At 46.3% G+C, this 20,156-nt stretch overlaps 1 protein-coding gene across 1 annotated transcript in view; it reads left to right on the top strand.

Annotated features, from left to right (window-relative positions):
* DRC11 (dynein regulatory complex subunit 11) overlaps positions 1–20,156 on the top strand; it is a 185,543-nt gene that overhangs the window by 45,132 nt on the left and 120,255 nt on the right. Inside the window, exon 7 of the mRNA XM_090041693.1 lies at positions 10,049–10,254. Within this exon, the coding sequence (XP_089897819.1) occupies positions 10,049–10,254 (206 nt within the window). The remainder of the gene's footprint in view (positions 1–10,048; positions 10,255–20,156) is intronic.

The following is a 20,156-nucleotide window of genomic DNA, read 5'->3' as shown; positions in this document are numbered from 1 at the left end:
TATGAAAACAAACCTGCCATCCTGTTTTGTATAGCGCTTTAAGAATGTGACTAGGAGTGGAATAATGTTCTGAAACATTATAGCAGATGACTTTTCAGCTGGAACCTGTGGTAACTGGAGTTAGTGGGACCATTACTGTCATGGGGGACACAGAGGGTCAAACTTTCTAACAGTTTACTGTTTACTTCCTCTAGTCTTGGATGCTCTACATCAGTGTTTCTCAACCCATGGTATGCATACCCCTAGGGGTACATGAGACACGGGCAGGGGGTACACAGGTGCCGTGTTTTGAGTTTGGCTCACCCCCCTGACTGGCACATTGGAGACATCTTTGCCTGTTTGGGCTGGAAGTTCCAGCCATCACCCATCCCACCACGACTGGTGCACTGGGGCTTTTACTCCCTGACATCAGTGTGCCGGGGCAGAGGGGGGGGCCCCCCCCGCACAGGCTGCTTAGCCCGGGGTTGTGGTCCACAAGAAAAAAGTGGGACTTGGCTGGTGGCTCCAAAACCAGAAGTGCCACGGTGGGACTTCTGGTTTTGCTTTTGCCACATCAATTGGCAGGTGGTACGTAAGGTACCAAAGATTGAGAACCACTGCTCTACATATATAGGTTATGGTCCATGCTCCTTTCCTTTAAGGTATGTAAAAGAACTCAACCAGAGTCACCCTGCTGGGTTGTGTAGGTTCTTTGTTATCTCTGATATACAAGAGGCCATTAATGCAGTTTACAGAGACCAGACAATGTTAACGCTGCATATCTAGTATACATACAAGGGTTTGAGAAATATGGAATCCTACAGTAGGTGAAACTTAAGATGACTTAAAATAGAAACTTTCATTACAAAGTTGACAGCTTAAAGTCTAAGTACAGCTGCAATACACTATACTCTTTGGTTATCAGTAAATGAAGAAGATAGAATTTTTTTCTCTAATTCAAAATGTCATGATTACTGTCAATTTTATTTAAAATTAAAAACAGACTTTTCAACTGGTGTAAAAGAATTAACATATATTGTATATAATTAGTTTCCATGTTTCCTTGTGTATTCTGTTTTCCCTGGCAGTTGTGTGGGTCTTTTAAATGACACATATTTTTGAAAATACATTTATAAATATACAAAAGTCAGTGGTGGTACTCAGGAGGGGAAGAACCTAAAACTAGCCAGTTTTGTTGCTAGATAAATCACATTAGCATGCTCTTTGTAATTTTTCAGAATGATAGGGCATCTAGCTCTTTCCCTGCATCAGGAGTTTTTTTGTGACATGTATGCATTACATGATTTTTTTTTACTGCAGTTAACAGCACGCCTTTTCTGTGAAAACAGAAGCCAGCTTTCACATCTTACATGTGTAGACCTCATGGTCTTCACTAATAAACAGAATCATTATGTGTCTTCTACACTAGACTGCTATGAATCCTTCAGTGCTCATTTATCACAGCCATTGTTGTTTCTTAGTTCAGTCTCTCCCCTATACTCTGGGAATGTATTATTAAGGCACTGTGCTTCACAAAGAACCCACAATTTGCAATTGCTTATTCAGTGTTAAGAGAACTTTAGAATATTCACGTTTTATTAACTTATATCTCAGTTACTCATCAAATTGATTTACCAGTTAACACTAACTCCCACTTAAACCAGGTGTCCTTTTTGGATTTGTTGTATTGCTATCACTCTCTTGTTGGCTCCTTTCCACATGTATGAGTGCATGCAGTACACCCTCTAATTCTTGTTTATCTGGCCCTTTATATTTGAGCCAGCTCCATTTTCTCAGTGATGGAAACAATCAAGCAGGAACACATTTCATGTCAACACCTGCCTCTTACTCTATGTAAATAAGCGATTTCCACATGAATAATTACTGTAACTTAATTAAGAAAATATTAAGAAAAGAAAGGAATCCAGATCAATGGTCATACAGTTTACCATAAAGTTTAATAAAAAGTAAATTTTATTCATTTCCTCTTTTACTCTGTTTCATTATCAAGACTCACAAAGAAAATGTTCACAGTCTCTCTTGTGTAAGTAGTATGCAGTTATTTTTTTTTAGTAAACCAATACTCTGATAATTAAAAATGAAAAAAAACAACAGACTATCTCTTGCATCCAGAAAGACCGCTTTTGTGGGTATTTCTGTAGGTATGGCTACAGCCCGTATATATTAGCCCAAGCTAGATTTAAACTAACTGGCTTGGGTACTGATATCAGTGTGACTCAGGGGTGGACAATTATTTGGGTTGGAGGGCCACTTAGGGAGTTTGGGCAAAGTGTTGCAGGCTGGGTCAGCACACCCCTGCCCCCCAACCCCGGCAGCTCACCAAAACACTCTAAGTGGCCCTCCAGCCCAAATAATTGCTCCATGCCTGGGCAGAGAGAGCAGAGTTAGGGAAATGTAACCTTTGTTCCTTCCTTCTCCCTACAACCCCACCCCAGGTCCCTGGCACAGAGCCAGACCAGTGCCACACTGCATTCCCACATGCTGACTCAAGCCACATGGCACAGCTGGCCCAGCTCCTGCCCAAACTGGCCACATGCTGGGGACTCGGGATGGGGAAGGAGGTGTAGGGAGAAGGGGGGAAACTGCAACACGGACTTGGCCAGGCCCACATGACCCATGGATCCTGGCCCCTTCTTCCTGTACCCTTCCCTGTCGCAAGTCCCTGGCATGCAGCCGGGTGAGGCAAGAGCCACGCCAGCTGCACCCACGCGGCCTGAAGCAGCATGCAGGAACACAGTGTAGTATTGGCCTGGCCCTGTGCCAGGGACTCAGGATGGGAGAAGGGGCACAGAGAGAAGAGAGCTGGGAGCTGCAGGTTGTCTGGACCTGGCCAGGCTGGTGGTGCGTTGTGTTCCCCACTTCTCCCTGCACCTCTTCCTCTGCCCCAAGTCCCCAGCATGTGGCCGGGCTGGTGCCATGCTGTGTGTGTTCCCACATGCCACTTTAGGACCTGTGAGTGCAGCTGGCATGGCACCTGCTCAACCCAGCCATGTGCCAGGGATTCAGGGTTGGGCAGGGGCCTCACCAGCTGCTCCAGCTGCACCTACTTGGTGCAGCCCAAAAGAGTGTGCATGAACACACTGCAGCACTTGTGCCTATGCCCCTAACAGACCCTGACTTGGCAAAGTCTAGATAACCCGTGGCTCCTGGCCCTCTTCCTCCTGCAGCCCCTGTCCCATCAGCAGGGAGAACCTGCCTAAGCTTTGACTCACCAGGAACAGGGTCAGAGCGGTGTGCAAACAGCCTTGCAGAGCAGAAGCCTGGCTAAGAGCTCAGCACCCCCTGCCTTGAAACTTCCACTGGTGGCTAGGGGGCACAACAGGAAAGGCTAGCCAGGGAGGGGAGGGGAGTGCCTGCTGATGCTGCAGCTGACTGGCATGGGAAAGCATGAGAGGCAGCTATGGACTAGATACAGTTCTACTTCAAAGAAATAGCCACAGGCAGGGTAAAATTATTTGGTGGGCTGGATTAAGCCCTCAGGCTGTATTTTGCCCACCCCTAGTGTAACTGTTAGAACACAGAGATAACCAAGAGATAACTCCCATGCTGTTGCATCTAAAGAGTAATAAGCATCCCAGATAGTCAGCTTAAAGTTATCTGGGGTATGTTTACACTCTGTAGTTGCACCTTTGGAATTCATATGTACTGGGCATGTCTAGTGTTGCTGTATGGCGACATTGTTACTGTGCTGTGTTTTAGTAGTTGCTTTGTGGAAGTACTAAAATATGGTGCAGTAACCACCCATACTGCAGCATACGGGTGGCATATGCTTAGATTCACTGGTTATGTCACCATAGTAGCACACTAGAACTAGGGAGCGCATAACTCCCGTGATGTAGCTGGCAATCGAGTGTAGACACACGTGATTGCTACATTGCTATAGTGTGCTATATAGCAACAAAGCACATCGCTGTGTCGCTATTGGGCGATGTGTAAACGTACCCACTGGGTGCATCTACACGTGCAATTAACATGAAGCAATAAACTCCACAGCAGTTTGAGCCAAAGTAAACCACTCCTAGGCACAGCATCCACATATGCACCCATGACAGCAGCAATTAGAGCTGAGGCAGAGCAGGCCAGGCTGGCAGAGGACATGGGGGGGGTTAGCTCCAGGCTCTGGGTGGTGGCAGAGGGGCTGGCTGGGGTACAAGGATGCTGAAAGTGTGGAGTTGTATAACAAGGTTGGCAGGCAGGAGGAGTCTGGCTCCCAGCTGCCTCAGTTCAATTTACACCCATGGTGAGCATCTACATGTGCATTTAAACATAGGAAATTACCCCAACAGTACTATCTCACTGCAGCGTTAATTAGTTTGGTGCAACCTAACACCAGTGCACATGTAGATGGTGATGCTTTTTTTCTGCAACTAATTAGTCTACTGCAAAATTAAACGCATGTATAGATGCAACCATCCTGTATTATAATTTCATAGTTTCTAGGGTTGGAAGGGACCTGAGCAGATCACCTAGTCCGACCCCCTGCCATGGCAGGAAAGAGTACTGGGGTCAAACGACCCCAGCAAGATGTTCATCTAACCTCCTCTTAAACATCCCCAGGGTAGGAGCCTGCACGACTTCTCTTGGAAGTTGGTTCCAGACCCTAGCCGCCCTGACCGTGAAGTAGCGCCTCCTGATATCTAACCTAAACCTACCCTCTGCCAGCTTGTGACCGTTATTCCTGGTCACTCCTGGCAGTGCTCGGGGGAACAATGACTCCCCCAGTCCCTGCTGATCCCCCCTGACTAGTTTCTAACAGGCCACAAGATCCCCACTCAGCCTTCTCTTGTGGAGGCTGAACAGGTTCAGGTCCCATAGCCTGTCCTCATAGGGCCTGCCCTGTTGTCCCCTGATCATACGAGTGGCCCTCCTCTGGACCCTCTCCATGGTGTCCACATCCCTCTTGAAGTGCAGCACCCAGAACTGGACGCAGTACTCCAGCTGCGGCCTGACCAGTGCCTCATAGAGGGGGAGGATCACCTCTTTGGACCTGCTCGAGATGCATCTGTGGATGCATGCCAAGGTGCGGTTGGCCTTCCTAACTGCCTCCCTACACTGCTGACCCATGTTCATCTCGGAGTCAATGATGACCCCCAGATCCTTTTCCGCCTCCATGCTGACAAGAGGGGAGTTCCCTAACCTGTAGGTATGGTGCTGGTTGTTCCTCCCGAGGTGCATCACCTTGCACTTGTCTGTGTTGATACCCATCCTATTTTCATCCGCCCACCCTTGTAACCTGTCTAGGTCTGATTGTAGCCTGTTGCATCCTTCCAGTGTGCCCACGTCCCCCCACATCTTAGTGTCATCAACAATTTTGAACAGGGTGCTTTTTACCCCCTCGTCCAAATCACTGGTGAAGATGTTGAACAGTGCGGGCCGAGGACCGAGCCCTGGGGAACCCCACTGCCCACGTCCTTCCAGGTTGAGAAGGACCCATCCACTACCACCCTCTGGGTGCGGCCCTCCAGCCAGTTGGTGACCCATTTGACTGTGTGGGTGTCTACGCCACAGCCCTCCAGTTTCTTAATGAGAATGGGGTGAGAGACAGTGTCAAAAGCCTTCCGGAAGTCCAGGAAGACTATGTCCACTGCTACCCCTGCATCTAATGATCTGGTGATCTGATCATAAAAGGCCACCAGGTTGGTCTGACAGGACCTGCCACTGATGAACCCATGCTGGTTGCCCCTAAGCATGCAGTCCCCTGCTGGCCCCTCCTGGATGTGTGCCAGAATAATTTTCTCGAACAGCTTGCCTGGGATCGAGGTAAGACTAACTGGCCTATAGTTTCCCGGGTCCTCCCTCCTCCCTTTTCTGAAAATGGGAACCACGTTGGCCCTCTTCCAGTCCTCCGGTACCCCTCCAGAGCACCACGAGTGCTCGTAAAGCCGTGCCAGGGGACTTGCAATGACCTGGGCCAGTTCCTTTAGAACTCTAGGGTGGAGATCATCCAGACCGGCTGACTTGAATACGACCAACCCCTCCAGAAGCTCCCTAACTAAATCCTTGCTAACCCGTGGCCCAGGTGTGCTTCCCCCAGGGCCCGAGGGGGGGGCCAGCAGGAAGGTGGCTGTTCTGGTCCCTACTTAGGAAGACGGAGGCAAAGAAATCGTTAAACATGTTAGCTCTGCCGTCTGGTGTGACGACCAAGTTTCCCATCGCGTCCTGCAAGGGCCCCACATTACCCGGAACCTTCTTTTTACCCGCTATGTATTTAAAAAAGGACTTCTTATTGTCCTTAATCTGGGAAGCTAGTCCCAGTTCCATCTCTGCCTTGGCCTTCCTAAGTACCCCCCTACATCCCTGAGCAGCTACAGAATAGTCCTCCCTGGTGATGAGCCCTTCTTTCCTCTGGGTATAAGCCTCCTTTTTAGCAAGGAGACATTCCCGGATGCTTTTGGTGAGCCACAGAGGCTTGTGTGCTCTCCTGTTCCCTTTGATCCTCGTTGGGATTACCTTCCTTTGGGCTTGGAGGATTGTCTCTTAAGGGGCGACCACTCTCCTTGGACACCTGGATCCCCTCCCCTCTGGGACCTCAGCGCTTCACCAAGTATCCTCCTTAGCTCGTTGAAGTTTGCCCTCCTAAAATCTAGGGCCGCTGCCTTACTGCATGCCTTTGCCACCTTGCGCTGGATGGTGAATTCCAGCAGGCGATGATCACTGTCGCCCAGGTGGTCGAGCATCCGCAGCCCCCTCACCAGGTCATCACCCGTGGCCAGCACTAGGTCCAACAAGGTGTCTCCCCTGGTGGGGCTGTGCACCTCCTGGGTTAGATGGAGGTCCTGCACTCTGGCCAAGAACCTACATGAGCGGTCAGACCTGGCTGACTCCTCTTCCCAGCAGATGTCCGGGAAGTTCAGGTCCCCCATGACTACCACATCCTTAGCCTTCGCTACCTCTGTGAGCTGACCCAAGAATTGCCGGTCAAGCTCTTCTCCCTTGTTGGGAGGTCTGTAGTAGACTCCCACCATTAAGTCTCTTTCCCCTCGACTGCCTTGTACTCTAACCCAAAGCACTTCAGAGTGCCCCTCCCCTAACTCCTTGCTAATTGACGAGGATGTGTATTCCTCCTTTATATAGAGTGCCAGGCCCCCACCTCTCCTTCCTATCCTGTCCCTCCTGTACAACCTTTAGCCCTTGACATTCACCGCCCAATCATGCATTGCGTGCCACCACGTTTCTGTAATCCCCACTATGTCCGCACTGGTGTCAGCCAGCAGGAGGGTGAGTTCCTCCTGCTTGTTACCCATACTACGAGTGTTTGTGTAGAGGCATTTGAGGCCTCCTGTGGATGTGTGTACTGACCCCCTAGTCCCAGCATTACCCTGGCCCCTATCTCTTACCTGTTTATTCGCTTCGCTCGTTGGGCTGGGCTGGGTTGTAGTTGTGGGCGCTGTTTGGTCTGGCAGTCTGATGTTTCTTCCACCCTCATCTTCCCCTTCCCCCGACAAGCCTAGTTTAAAGCCCACTGGAGGAGGTCCGCCAACCTAGAATAGCACACATGCTTACCTTTAGGGGAAAGGTGGAACCCATCCCATCCAAGCATGTCTCTCGTCGTGATGTGCCGGTCATGGCTGAGGAAGCCAAAGCCCTCCTCGAAGCACCATTCTTGCAGCCGCCAGTTGGTCTCTGCAATGCACGTTTCATGCCGTCTGCCTCGTCCACTCACTGGCAGGATAGAAGAGAAAACCACCTGTGCGCCCATCTCCTTCAGCACACACCCCAGAGCGTGGTAGTCCTCCATCAGGCGATCAGGGCTTCTCCTCGCCGCATCGTTAGTGCCCACATGGACATAGTTTCCTCCACCTTTTGCTTTACTGTGTACCCATGGACCAACCTCAGTCCTAGCAGTGCTGGTTTTTGCCATAACATGGGAATCATTCCTTACAAAAAGAGATATTGAGTAAGTTGCCCAGGGCAGAAAAAGTTGGTGGGCTTCTCTGTTTCTCAATTCTTTATGCTCAAAGAAGTGAGAAGATGACCTCTGCTCATTAAGAAACAGTTACATCCCCTCTGTTCTACCAGCTCCCTTCATTCCAAGAAGCACATCCGTCCCTTTCACCTGAATACACTTCTGATTCCTTCTTCTCATTAATCCTGGATTGGAAACACCAAGAGAAATAAAAAAATGGCTCTAAATAAAATAACCTCCAGTGAGGATCCAACCAAATCTATCTGGTGGGAGCTATTGGAGAAATTCTAGGAAGAGACTTGTTTTTCTTCATTTCTGACATTGTTTAAGGAAGAGTTAGTCTGGTAGTCAGAGCAGGATCTGAGAGACAGGAGTTCTGGGGTCACTTCTGGCTCTGTAAACAGAACAGTACTGAGAAAGAAGCAAAATACCTACTACACAGAGGTACTCAGATTCTTGTTTAATGGTAATGAAGGACATAAATATTCTTAGAAGAAAATGTAAATAATTATTAGGACTAATATTTATTGTGGAGTATTTTATGAGGCTTCCTACTATAGAATGGAAGAACTCAGTTTCTATGGAACTTTAAAAATTACTGAAGACAATGTCTTGGGGTAACAGGTTTAGGTGCAGGACATACAGAACAGCTTCCCAGAAGAGGAGCAGGAAATTGCTTTTCTAGTTTTTTTTATACTTGTTTGCTCTGTGAGTAGTCTTGTCCATTTCCTTTATCTGCTGTAAATCACCTCAATAGAGTGCAGATACAGGAAAAGTGGCTGCTTTCTTAAATTGGACCTATGAGCATACTCTGATATTTCATAAAACACAATATATATGTTCTGAAATAAAAGTGAACTTGGAAGCTTTTCTTCTGGGTACTTGTCAAAACTGGTCCAAAACTGAAGAAAATTACATGAAATATATCGAACAGAGGCTGGCTGATGCTTTGGTAAAAACCTGGGTCTCTCTTCACTGATATTCACTAGAGCTGTGATCCTCACTTGAAACTATATTAGGAAATACACTGCTAGGGAGATTAAGACCTCTTCTTAAAACTCCTCTAAATTAATGAGAATTTCTTCAATGGCTTTTGAATCAGGTTTCTGGTGATGTGCCCAATTTGGGGAGGAATTGTAGGATTTATTTTCACTCAGATTTTTGTTTACACTAACTCAGGAGAATTAAACATTCATGAAGGTATCTGCTCCCCCCCAGACCTCCTTTTTCCATTGATTCTTCTATTCAGTTTTCCTAAACTTGATATAAAGTATTCTAAAAAACATCAAAAATGTGAGAAAAGCTAAGTATTTATTTTTTCCTGTATTGGAAAGTAAGTTGCATCAAATACTTAATGATGTACAACTAGAAACACATGTTAAGCTTATAAGCAACTACAAAATAGAAAATACAACCAATTACGTTTTTGGTTAACCACCTGGATTGCTTTTCATTCTTCTGTGATTGCATGAGTAAAACAGACTTTCATTTTTATATTGACATTACTGCATTCAGAAAGCAGAGTTTATTGGTTTATATGTGTATCTCTTTCTACTGCCTGACACCTTCTTCTTGCCAGAGTTATCAATTCATGGGAAACTTGAAAGGCTGCATTTTTATTGGCAGTGTATTTTTATTTATTAATTTATTTTTACTCAAGGGAAGTGGATTTCCTAAAGAAATATCACAGCTGCAACAAAATACCAGGAAACAACTGACCAAACAGTGCATATAAAATTTTAAGCAAACAAATTAAAAACAATACCGGCTAATTAAAAAGTACCAATGGGAAGTCCAAACATTTGAAAATTCAATTAAAAAAGCTCTGGCACCCTTCTGACATGGATAAAGTTGGCATTTTCTGAACAGCAGTCTTCTCACCTGTCTCAGCAAGATCTCAGGATCCCACGGTGGATGGATTGTTTTCATACATTGCAATGTTCTTAATTAATGTAGAAACACTAACAATAGACTATTGTATGCATCCAGCCACTTTTTATGAGCATGTTTTGTTTTTTTTCATTTCCTACAAATAAAACAAGGTGTAGGCTTATACTCACTATCACCATCACATTCCAATTTGTATTATATTTCTTTAATTTGTAACTTCTATTTTGACTATTTTTCTCTCTCCATTTTTAGAGCCTACCTCCTCATTTCTATAGAATTAGTGCTTCATTAATGCAAGCCCAGAGGGTGGAAGCCACAAGATGCGAGGTCCAGGAGAAACATGACGAAGAGTACAAGAAAGCTCTGGTAGCCATCAAGAACCATTTGAGAGAAATGGAAGGTCCTGATATCAAGGAAAGTCTCCAAGACCAGATACGCCAATGGTTCATTGAGTGCCGGTGAGAAGAAAAACCACATTTACCACTGCAGACACTGTATTAGAGCCATAAGGCTAGATTGTACTTTCCTTACAGTGAGTAGTTTCTCATTCTCCAATAGTTCAACTGGGAACAGAGGTACTACTCAGAAGTAATGGCAGAATCAGGCCCAGAAAGATTAAACTCAGAATGTATTTAAATAGCATTTTATTTCATCTTTTACTTTTATAAGAGGTTATGAGGAAACACTGTTATCCCTGCTTGAATATAGAAAACTGATGTACAGCCTTTTTGACAAGTGTGCTACAAGTCCAAAGTACAAGATAATGCCACTCTTAATGATCAGCTGCTGCTGTTATCCAGTGCAGCTGAATCTTGTTACCACCTGAGGTAGCAACACAGAATTTGCCTCCCACAGGGCTGAACTCTCAAATTGGCACTGGCCCCCCAACTCCCAATCCCTGCTGCTTTCCAGTGCTGCTCCAATCTGCACCCCTTTCCTGACTCTGACTCCCACCCTGGCTTCCGGTGTACCCTTTAACTCAGCACCTGAGGCTCACTTAGAGAACATACCAGCTGCTATAGAGGATTGGTGAGGTACTGAGAAACCTCCCGGCTGATAAAGAAATACAGATTTGCCACAGTGTATCAAGTCACTGACAATGAGGTCCAGTTCTAACCAGAATGAAAATTCACTCAGTTTCAATTCTGCAAACACTAGCACGTTTCATTTTACTTACATCATTAGTCCTTTGATTTCAGTGGACCTTTGTCATGTTAAGCACATATGTGTAAGTTCAGGCTACTGATACATAAGGATCTCTGAGCAATTTTCACTCAGACAAGTAGTCCTTGGCTGACTAAATTCTACACTTTAAGCAAGGGCTGGACAATTATTTTTGCTGGAGGGCTGCTTTATGAGTTTTGATGAGCTATCGAGGGCTGCAAGGGTAGCTCTGCCCCTTGATGGGTGCCCTGCCTCCTGCCTACCAAGGGACCAGAAGTCCTGCCTCTGGGCCCTTGACCTTTGCCACCAAAAGTCCCTCCTCTTGCCCCAGAAGTACTCCTTTTGGGAGGAGGTTTGCCATCTTGAAACCAGAAAAAAACCCAAATTATATACTAAAAAAAAAAAATCAAACATCTACAATAACTTATTTTATGTAAAAATATATTTTATCCTGATTTACGTGTGTTTGCATAGTGTATCTAGAGGCGATTAGAGGCTATTGCATAATAGCTCAAAATACAGTCTTACTCTTGTATATTGTGTGAAGGTTAAAGGGGGTGCCGTGTGAGTATGGGGGGAAGGTGGGGTGGTGGGTGTGAAGGGTTATGGGTGTGGGGTACATGGTTGGAGTGAGGGTGTGTGGATGTGTTCAGGGTTATGCTGGGGGTTGATGTGTGTGGGAAGGTGTCAGGATGTGTGTGGGGTGGAGAGGTGCCTCAGAGTCCAGGGTGTGAGAGTCCATGGAGCTGCACGTGGTGGCAGTAAGTAGGGCCAGCTCCACCTGGCCCCCTAGTGCACAGCTCTGTGCTCCCACCCCAATCCCTGGCCACAGGTGGCAGCAGCATGTGGGGCCAGCTCCACCCATCCCCATAGCATGTGGCTCCTGCACTCCCACCTTTGTCCCTGACCGCATGTTGTGGCAGCATGTGGGGCCAGTCTGACCCGGCACTCAGCTCCTACAGTATGCAGAGCAAACCCAGCCCAGCCCCACAGTACACAGCTCCCTGTGTTCCCACCCTCTTTCCCCCAGTGGGAGGCCCTGGCCCTATGGGGACCTTCACTGAATACCCAGGCTGACAGGCAGAGAGGCTGGGACCAGCCATGGGGCAGCCAAGCAAAGGCCTCTGCCAGGCAGAGGCTTCTCATCTCTAGAGCCCCCCTGCTCAGGGCTGGGACTGGTCAGGCCAGGCTGTGGTGGAGGGGTGGTTGCTTAGCAACCAGAGCTGCACCTCCTGCAGGGAGGCACTGCCTTGCAGGGGGGCAGCCCAGGACCAGGGCTTATGGAGGGGCCCCTTGGGCCAGATGCAATTGCCTGGCAGGCTGGATACGGCCTGCAGGTTGTATTTTGTCTGCCCCTGCTTTAAGTTCTAGTATGGTATTACCATGGAAAGGAAGATAATACAGAAATAGTTTGTTTGCAAAATACTCTCTCTCCAGTATCTGACTGATAAGATGCATTAATAAAAAAAATTGACAGAGGTGGCAAATCACGGTATTTACCTCATTGCAAATGCTTTGCACGCTTTGTTCATTATCATTACCTGTGCTTTGTATCTTGTGCTGTTTGCCCACTTTGCACAATTGATAGTTTGTATTCTGGATCCATGTCTGTTATTCTGTTGGCTGTATTGGCCCACAATATGCTTCCAATGCAGTATCCAGATATCACATGCACTGTTAGTCTTCATGCATTTCCAAAATTCATATTCTGGTAAATCCTGGTCTTGAAAAGCTCTTGTGCCCACAGGATTTCTGTTCATTTTCATTTAGGGTTCTGTTGGCACATAACAGTAGGTATAAGCATACATAAAATTCTGGAAGTTGTAAGGAAATGGTTCCAGTGATTAGTGCATTATAAAGTGTAATATAGCTACTTCCGTATTCAGCCTCTACTCATAATGCAAAAATGAATAGGACTTTTGAGAACAATGGACTGCTGGTGTTACTACTCACTGGGTGCATCTTCATGAGATGCTTTACTCAAGGTTAGGGCTAATTACTGCGCAGTAAGCGTCACCATCTACATGTGCAGATGCTTACTGCATAGTAATTAGCTCTAACCATGAGTAAATTTGCTACCTGTAAATAAAAGTAGCATTTTTACTCTCAATTACTTACCGTGCAGTACAGCACATGTAGACGGCCGATCAGGAGCAAATATGGTCCTGGTCAGCTGGGCAGCAGGAAGCAGGGGATTGTTCCCTTCCCCCTGGGGGCTGCTGGAAGGCTCCACCACTGGAGCCCAATGTCCCTCTGCCCTGGCAACAGGGAGCTCCCAAGTCCACTTGTCCTGATCGCGATCAGGGAGCAGCAGCTGGGAGATTCTCATCTCCCAGTGCCAGCTCCATGATTGCAGGGCTGCCGATGGAAGTTGCTCATCTCCCAGCCTGAGCTCTGCAGTCACAGGGCCTGGGCTTGGAAATTCTTGTAGCAATTGGGAAGTGGGGGTTGGGAGCTCCCTGCTGCCAGGGCAGGGGGACAATGTCCTCACCTAGGCTCCAGTGGCAGAGTTCACCCTGACAACAGGCAGCTCCCAGGGACAGGGAGCAATGTCCCAGCCCCTGCGAGGAGACAGCTGTCTCCTGGTCCTGTGCTCTCTGCTGGCCCCTGGGTTAGCACCCACAAGGAGCCTAGAGCTCTGCTGGCTGCAGCAGGGGCCTGGTGCAGGGCCACAGAGTGTGGAAGCAGTCTGCTCCTATGAGCAGAAAATCTGCTCCCATGTCCCTGAATGTGTATACTGTCATGATGCACCCACTATGAGCAATAGTGGCAGAATCTTATCCTAGAAACAAGTAAGAGTGAATATAGTGGAATTAGGACGATGGCTTTCAAAAACAGCAGGCAAAAAAACTCAAGACAGAAAGTAGTGTGATAGATAGATAGATAGAACTGAAGATTTTAAAGGACATGTTTTTTTCCAGTATGTTCCGTTATCTCAACAAAATCAGGGTCTATGCGTCTCAGCCAAACCCGCTGAAGGCCACGTACAATTATATGTTGACTTTACTGGGCATGAGATCAAGCCCTAAAAAAATGTTAGTGTGGGTGTGTCTGCATGTGCTGGGTTTTAAAGCTCTGAATATACAAATAAAATGACATAAAAATTCTAGGAAGCATTTACCATCACATATATGAACAGAATCAGAAAACCAAATATAAAATATACCTGGATATATTTGACATGGTCCATTCCTCTTTTTGGAATTTTAATATCTTACCTAAATTACCATATTTCACTTTATTTCTACCTCTTCTAGCCTATTCCACAAAAGCATGGTCTATGTTGCTAATCTCAAGTTTTGTGCAAAGGACATCATTACTACATTAGTAAGGATATGGCTCCAGCCCAGGCTGCCCTGGACCCTTCTTGTTCTGTCACTCCCTACCTCCTTCCACTTTTCTGCACATGTTCTGAAGTGCAGAAAGATCCCATTAGCTTTGATCAACAGTTTCAGATTTAGTAATACTTCTAGCATACGTCAGTCATGTCCAGTAAAACTGATTCTAGAGCAGTGATTCTCAATCAAGGTGCCTCAGCACCCTGAGGCGCTGATAGATCCATTGAAGGGCAGTGTGGTATGCTACACAGTAATAGCTTTTGTGTGTACAAACACCTACATACGATTCACAACATAAATCCTAAGATTTCAAATAGGAATCCATAATGTCAAAACATTCTGACCTGTTGTGGTCTTTCTGAGTTATCTGAAGTAGCAGAATTGCTCTATTTTTTCTGTAGTCAAGAAATGAGTGAAAGCTAAGTGCTGGCATTTTCTGAGGGATGCCTTGAGTCTCATGAGAAGTGTCTTAAGTCTGCAAAGCTTGAGAACCACTGTTCTAGAGGTTAGAAGAAGTATCCCACGAACAACAGGATTTTAAGTTGTGTTTTTTAGAATCAGTAGCAGTTGCAAGTGATGTCCCAGAACATTAAATAATACTAAATCATAAACCTATTTTAAGAGAGGTACTAGTAATGATTGTCAGTACTTTTCCATCAAGGGACTAGACAGACAGACAGTTAAGGGACTCGTGTTCTAGAATAAGAGTGTCTGCACATAGAGTTAATTAAGAACAGGTAATCAGAAACAACTCCATCTCTAGATAAGCCCTTAGCTAGTTTCTTTTGTAAATAAATTGCCCCTCAAATTTGTGTGATTTTGCCCAATGTTTTAGTCTGTCTAAGTGATAAGGAGTTTCGATAGTGACTAGTCATGATGAATCATCTGCTAACGTTTTGCTGTCCATGGAAGGCCTCCATGTATAACCAAAACAAATTTACTATCGTTTCGTAGTTTCTAGGGTCGGAAGGGACCTGAACAGATCATCTAGTCCGATCCCCTGCCATGGCAGGAAAGAGTACTGGGGTCAAAAGACCCCAGCAAGGTGTTCATCTAACCTCCTCTTAAAAACCCCCAGGGTAGGAGCCAGCACCACTTCTCTTGGAAGTTGGTTCCAAACCCTAGCCGCCCTGACCGTGAAGTAGCGCCTCCTGATATCTAACCTAAACCTACCCTCTGCCAGCTTGTGACCGTTATTCCTGGTCACTCCTGGCAGTGCTCGGGGGAACAGTGACTCCCCCAATGCCTGCTGATCCCCCCTGACCAGTTTATAACAGGCCACTGGATCCCCCCTCAGCCTTCTCTTGTGGAGGCTGAACAGGTTCAGGTCCCGTAGCCTCTCCTCATAGGGCCTGCCCTGCTGCCCCCTGATCATGCGAGTGGCCTCCTCTGGACCCTCTCCATGCTGTCCACATCCCTCTTGAAGTGCAGCGCCCAGAACTGGACGCAGTACTCCAACTGCGGCCTGACCAGTGCCTCATAGAGGGGGAGGATCACCTCTTTGGACCTGCTCGAGATGCATCTGTGGATGCATGACAAGGTACGGTTGGCCTTCCTAACTGCCTCCCCACACTGCCGACCCATGTTCATCTTGGAGTCAATGATGACCCCCAGATCCCTTTCTGCCTCCGTGCTGACAAGAGGGAAGTTCCCTTACCTGTAGGTATGGTGCCAGTTGTTCCTCCCGAGGTGCATCACCTTGCACTTGTCTGTGTTGAAACCCATCCTATTCTCGTCCGCCCACCCTTGTAACCTGTCTAAGTCTGATTGTATCTTGTTGCTTCCTTCTAGTGTGCCCACGTCCCCCCACATCTTAGTGTCATCAGCAAATTTGAACAGGGTGCTTTTTACCCCCTCGTCCAAATCACTGGTGAAGATGTTGAACAGTGCGGGCCGAGGACCGAGCCCTGGGGAACCCCACTGCCCACGTCCTTCCAGGTTGAGAAGGACCCATCCACTACCACCCTCTGGGTGCGGCCCTCCAGCCAGTTGGCGACCCATTTGACCACAGCCCCCCAGTTTCTTAATGAGAATGGGGTGAGAGACAGTGTCAAAAGCCTTCCGGAAGTCCAGGAAGACTATGTCCACTGCTACCCCTGCATCTAATGATCTGGTGATCTGATCGTAAAAGGCCACCAGGTTGGTCTGACAGGACCTGCCACTGATGAACCCATGCTGGTTGCCCCTAAGCATGCAGTCCCCTGCTGGCCCCTCCTGGATGTGTGCCAGAATAATTTTCTCGAACAGCTTGCCTAGGATCGAGGTAAGACTAACTGGCCTATAGTTTCCCGGGTCCTCCCTCCTCCCTTTTCTGAAGATGGGAACCACGTTGGCCCTCTTCCAGTCCTCCGGTACCAGTCTGCATGGGGAAACCCACTATTTCCCACAATTTTCTGTAGTGAATGGAAAACCTAGATCCCTGCACAACACTGGGAATTCAGGACAAATGCTCTCCCAGAGTCACGCGGTCTGGCACTGGGATTTCAGGTTCCCATTTCAGGACTGCCATGCCCATTTAGGGATGGGTGGAAACCCTAGCCTCTTCCCTGCGTTCCCCTTGCTTCACACAGTCCCTTTCCCCATGCCCTTTTCCCATGCTCCCGTCGCTCCATGTGCCCCTTCCCATGTACTTCCCCCCACGCTACCCCTTGCATTGTGTGTCTTTCCCTGTGCTCCCCCAGAACTGCATGCCCTTTCCCCATGCTCCACCCTGCACTGCGTGCCCCCTGCCCTTCACCCCTTCCTTACACTCCCTCTACTCCGTATGTCCCTTCCCCTGTGCTATCCCTGCTGCCCTTTCCCCTGTGATCCTCCCTACACCATGTGCCCCTTCCCTGTGCTCCCCCACCATACTGCATACTCTCTTCCCCCGTACTCTCCCATTGCTCTGTGAACCTTCTACTTGCCACATGAGCCACTCTGACCCCATCTGGAGCTGCAGCAGCTGCCTGCCTGGCCCATACTCAAATCTAAGACAAGGGTTTTTTCTTTGTGCTAAATGAGGGGGAAAATGTCTTTGATTTGAGTAAACATGATATTGGATTCCCTACTTGTAAAAGGGAGTGTTGCTAAAATATTTACCCTTTTGTTTCCAGAAAAGAGTGACTATGACTTCAGTCATTTTGAAATCTATGACAGATTTTATTGCTATAGAGGTTCTAAAAAACCTTCCCAAAGGAGTAAATTTAATGAAGAGTTCTATTTTGTTGTAGCAATTACACTAAAATCTCAGTGGAGAAATATGCTTTTCATAACTCACATCTATTTTATGTTCCCGCTATTCATCATTCTGCTTACCTGGATCTGTTCCTGTCAGTCTGGTGAATCATTAGCATAAACATTTCCAAGCTTCTGTACTGTCTGGTCCTTGCCCACAACCCTGGGAAAAAAGGGAATTTTTGAAATCTTAAGATAATTTAAGGAAGCATAGGCCCTCACCTTTAAAGAAATGGAATGTGTATAAAGACCTCATACATCAAAAATACCCTATGAGTTGTGCAACAAGAATACAAACATTCCAAACCTAATAACAGCTGCAATCAACCTTCAAGTTGTTCAGGTTTTAGCCATGAAACTGTCACTGAAACCCTTACCCCATTGCGTTTAAAACATAAAGGATTTTGTTTTTAAAATGAGGAATTATATAATTCAAATTTTATTTTCTGGAGTATTCATGTTATAGGAAGTGTTTTTTTTCTGTAAATTGAGTCCTTTTGCAGATTTGCACTGTGTGCAAGAATGCAATATTTCTCCATCAGAAAACTATCCCTGAAGTGGTGTGGATAACAAAAGCAGAATGCTAAATGTTTTTTCTTGTTAATTTGCATAATCACCCCAAGTACAACAGCAATACTAGGTCCTCCTAATTCTGTAACATTACTAACTCTTTGTACATGACAACTACAAAATCAGGCTAATAATGTTCAGATAATCACCCCAGAACAATCAGTAATATTAGGGAAGTCCCATTTATATCAAACACAAAAACCTCCATTAATGTTAAAAAAAAAACTTCCAAGGAATATGACTATATGCTGGTCAGAACTCAATATGAAGAATTCAGGAATCAAGACGAGGTTTTTATTACTTGAGATTGCCTCCAGAATCACAGGGGAGAGCCTAAACACACAAGCTTCGCTATAATGTATCTTATGCCCTCTAGCTGTAACAATTTATTTTGTGCATTTCTTGGAGAATTTATACGTCTCCAAGCAGCGCTCTAGGGAGCTTTTCATCAGTGGCTTTGCTGACCTAATAACAAGGGATCCAAGTAATAGCAACTTTTATGTACATGTTATGTGTTATTCCCACAGATATGGGGATTGATTTTCTGGAGAAAGGAGGAGGCAAGGGGTAAATGTGCTCTCATAATAGGTTTACACTTTACTGATTAGTTTTGAATGTCCGCTTTCTCTGCCTGCTGACTTGAGTATTGTCAAAAAGAACCATCCAAGCTACATGGTGAGTGAATGAGACTCATTTTAAAGCAGGGGGTTCTTTATTCTTCTTAAGCACTCTTTATTGCTAGGCCAGACTGACCAAAAGGGAGGTAAAAATAAGAGTTTTTAAGTTATAATTCCTTTTTTCATAAGGATGTTTCACTGAGCTGAGTTTGATATCCAGTACCATAACCTGGGGTGAGTGAGAGGGGCACCAGTCCTGGACACCAACTTAGTAGGGGCATTGGCATTGCCCCCTCCCACTCTCTATACCTCCCCCTCCCCCAAAATCTGTGCCCCGGCAGCAGAAGCAACCCCACAGCATTGCTCTTGCTCCCTACCATTCTCAGAATCCCCTGTCTTTGACGCTCAGTGACACCTCCATCTCCCCTGTGCCCCACCTCTACTCTCCCACAGGATTTGCCCAGGGTACAACCCCTGCTCATTTTACCTTTTTTTAAAATACCAATACATTTGTTTGCAGGATTCTGTAGGAAGCAGGGGATGGAAAAGGCAGAACAAAGATGAATAGAGGAAGAGTTTTCATATCAGAAGTATCAGACTAGGAAATCATGTATTTGTTTAGGGTCGGCTGCCATATTATATTTCACATTCCACACATTACTCTTTCTAAAAGTAATTTTAGTGTTTGCAAAAGGTACTAGGTGACTGTCCTAAGCAACTGAAATCCTGCCCATAGGGCAGATACAGCTTGAGCTCTGGCAGTGCTAAATGGTGGCCTCTCTGCTGAACCCTAGCTCGATTTGGAGGAACTGACTTTTTATTTCATGTGTATCTTGAGATGCAATAGAAATGTTCGGGTTTGCAAGGACCAAGCAATACAGCAGTAGTAGTAGGCAGGTATCTGTCTGTCCCGCAAGACAATAGAATTACTTCGAGTGAATAGTCAGCTCTTTGCATGTAATCCTTGCATGAAAATAAAGTGAAGCTAGAGTGACCTCTCCAGGGTTCAAAAGCCTGAGCAATGTATATGGAGACACTGAGCTGCCCACACACCAGTATGCCTCCCTTGGCCTTGCTGATTTAATCCAAAGGAAAGGCAGACATCACTACATTTGGAACCAGCTTGGCTGCAGGAGCTGCCAGAGCAAAGGACATCCATGTGTCTGTCTATCACAGCTTCACTTCTAGACTAGCTGCTAAACAGTCCAGTCTACCCTATCGTCGAATGGACTCCAGTTCCAAGTTTTGGCAGCATTTCCTCCATCAGGGGTAAGACTAGTACTCAATAGTACATGATAAACAGCAAGCAGCTTTTGTTAAAATTACTTCTCTGGTTTCTGCTGTAAAAACACAAAACAGAACAGTTCTTTCAAAGGATTGCAAGCTTCAACCTGAGAAATGTTGGGATGTCTTGCAGTGAAATAAATGGGTACAGCAGTCCCTCCATCGTAGCCA

This window comes from Crocodylus siamensis, chromosome 4 (assembly GCF_052110815.1).
Source record: "Crocodylus siamensis isolate JL-2025a chromosome 4, ASM5211081v1, whole genome shotgun sequence".
NCBI lineage: Eukaryota > Metazoa > Chordata > Crocodylia > Crocodylidae > Crocodylus > Crocodylus siamensis.
This window is presented reverse-complemented; position numbering and strand designations above follow the sequence as displayed.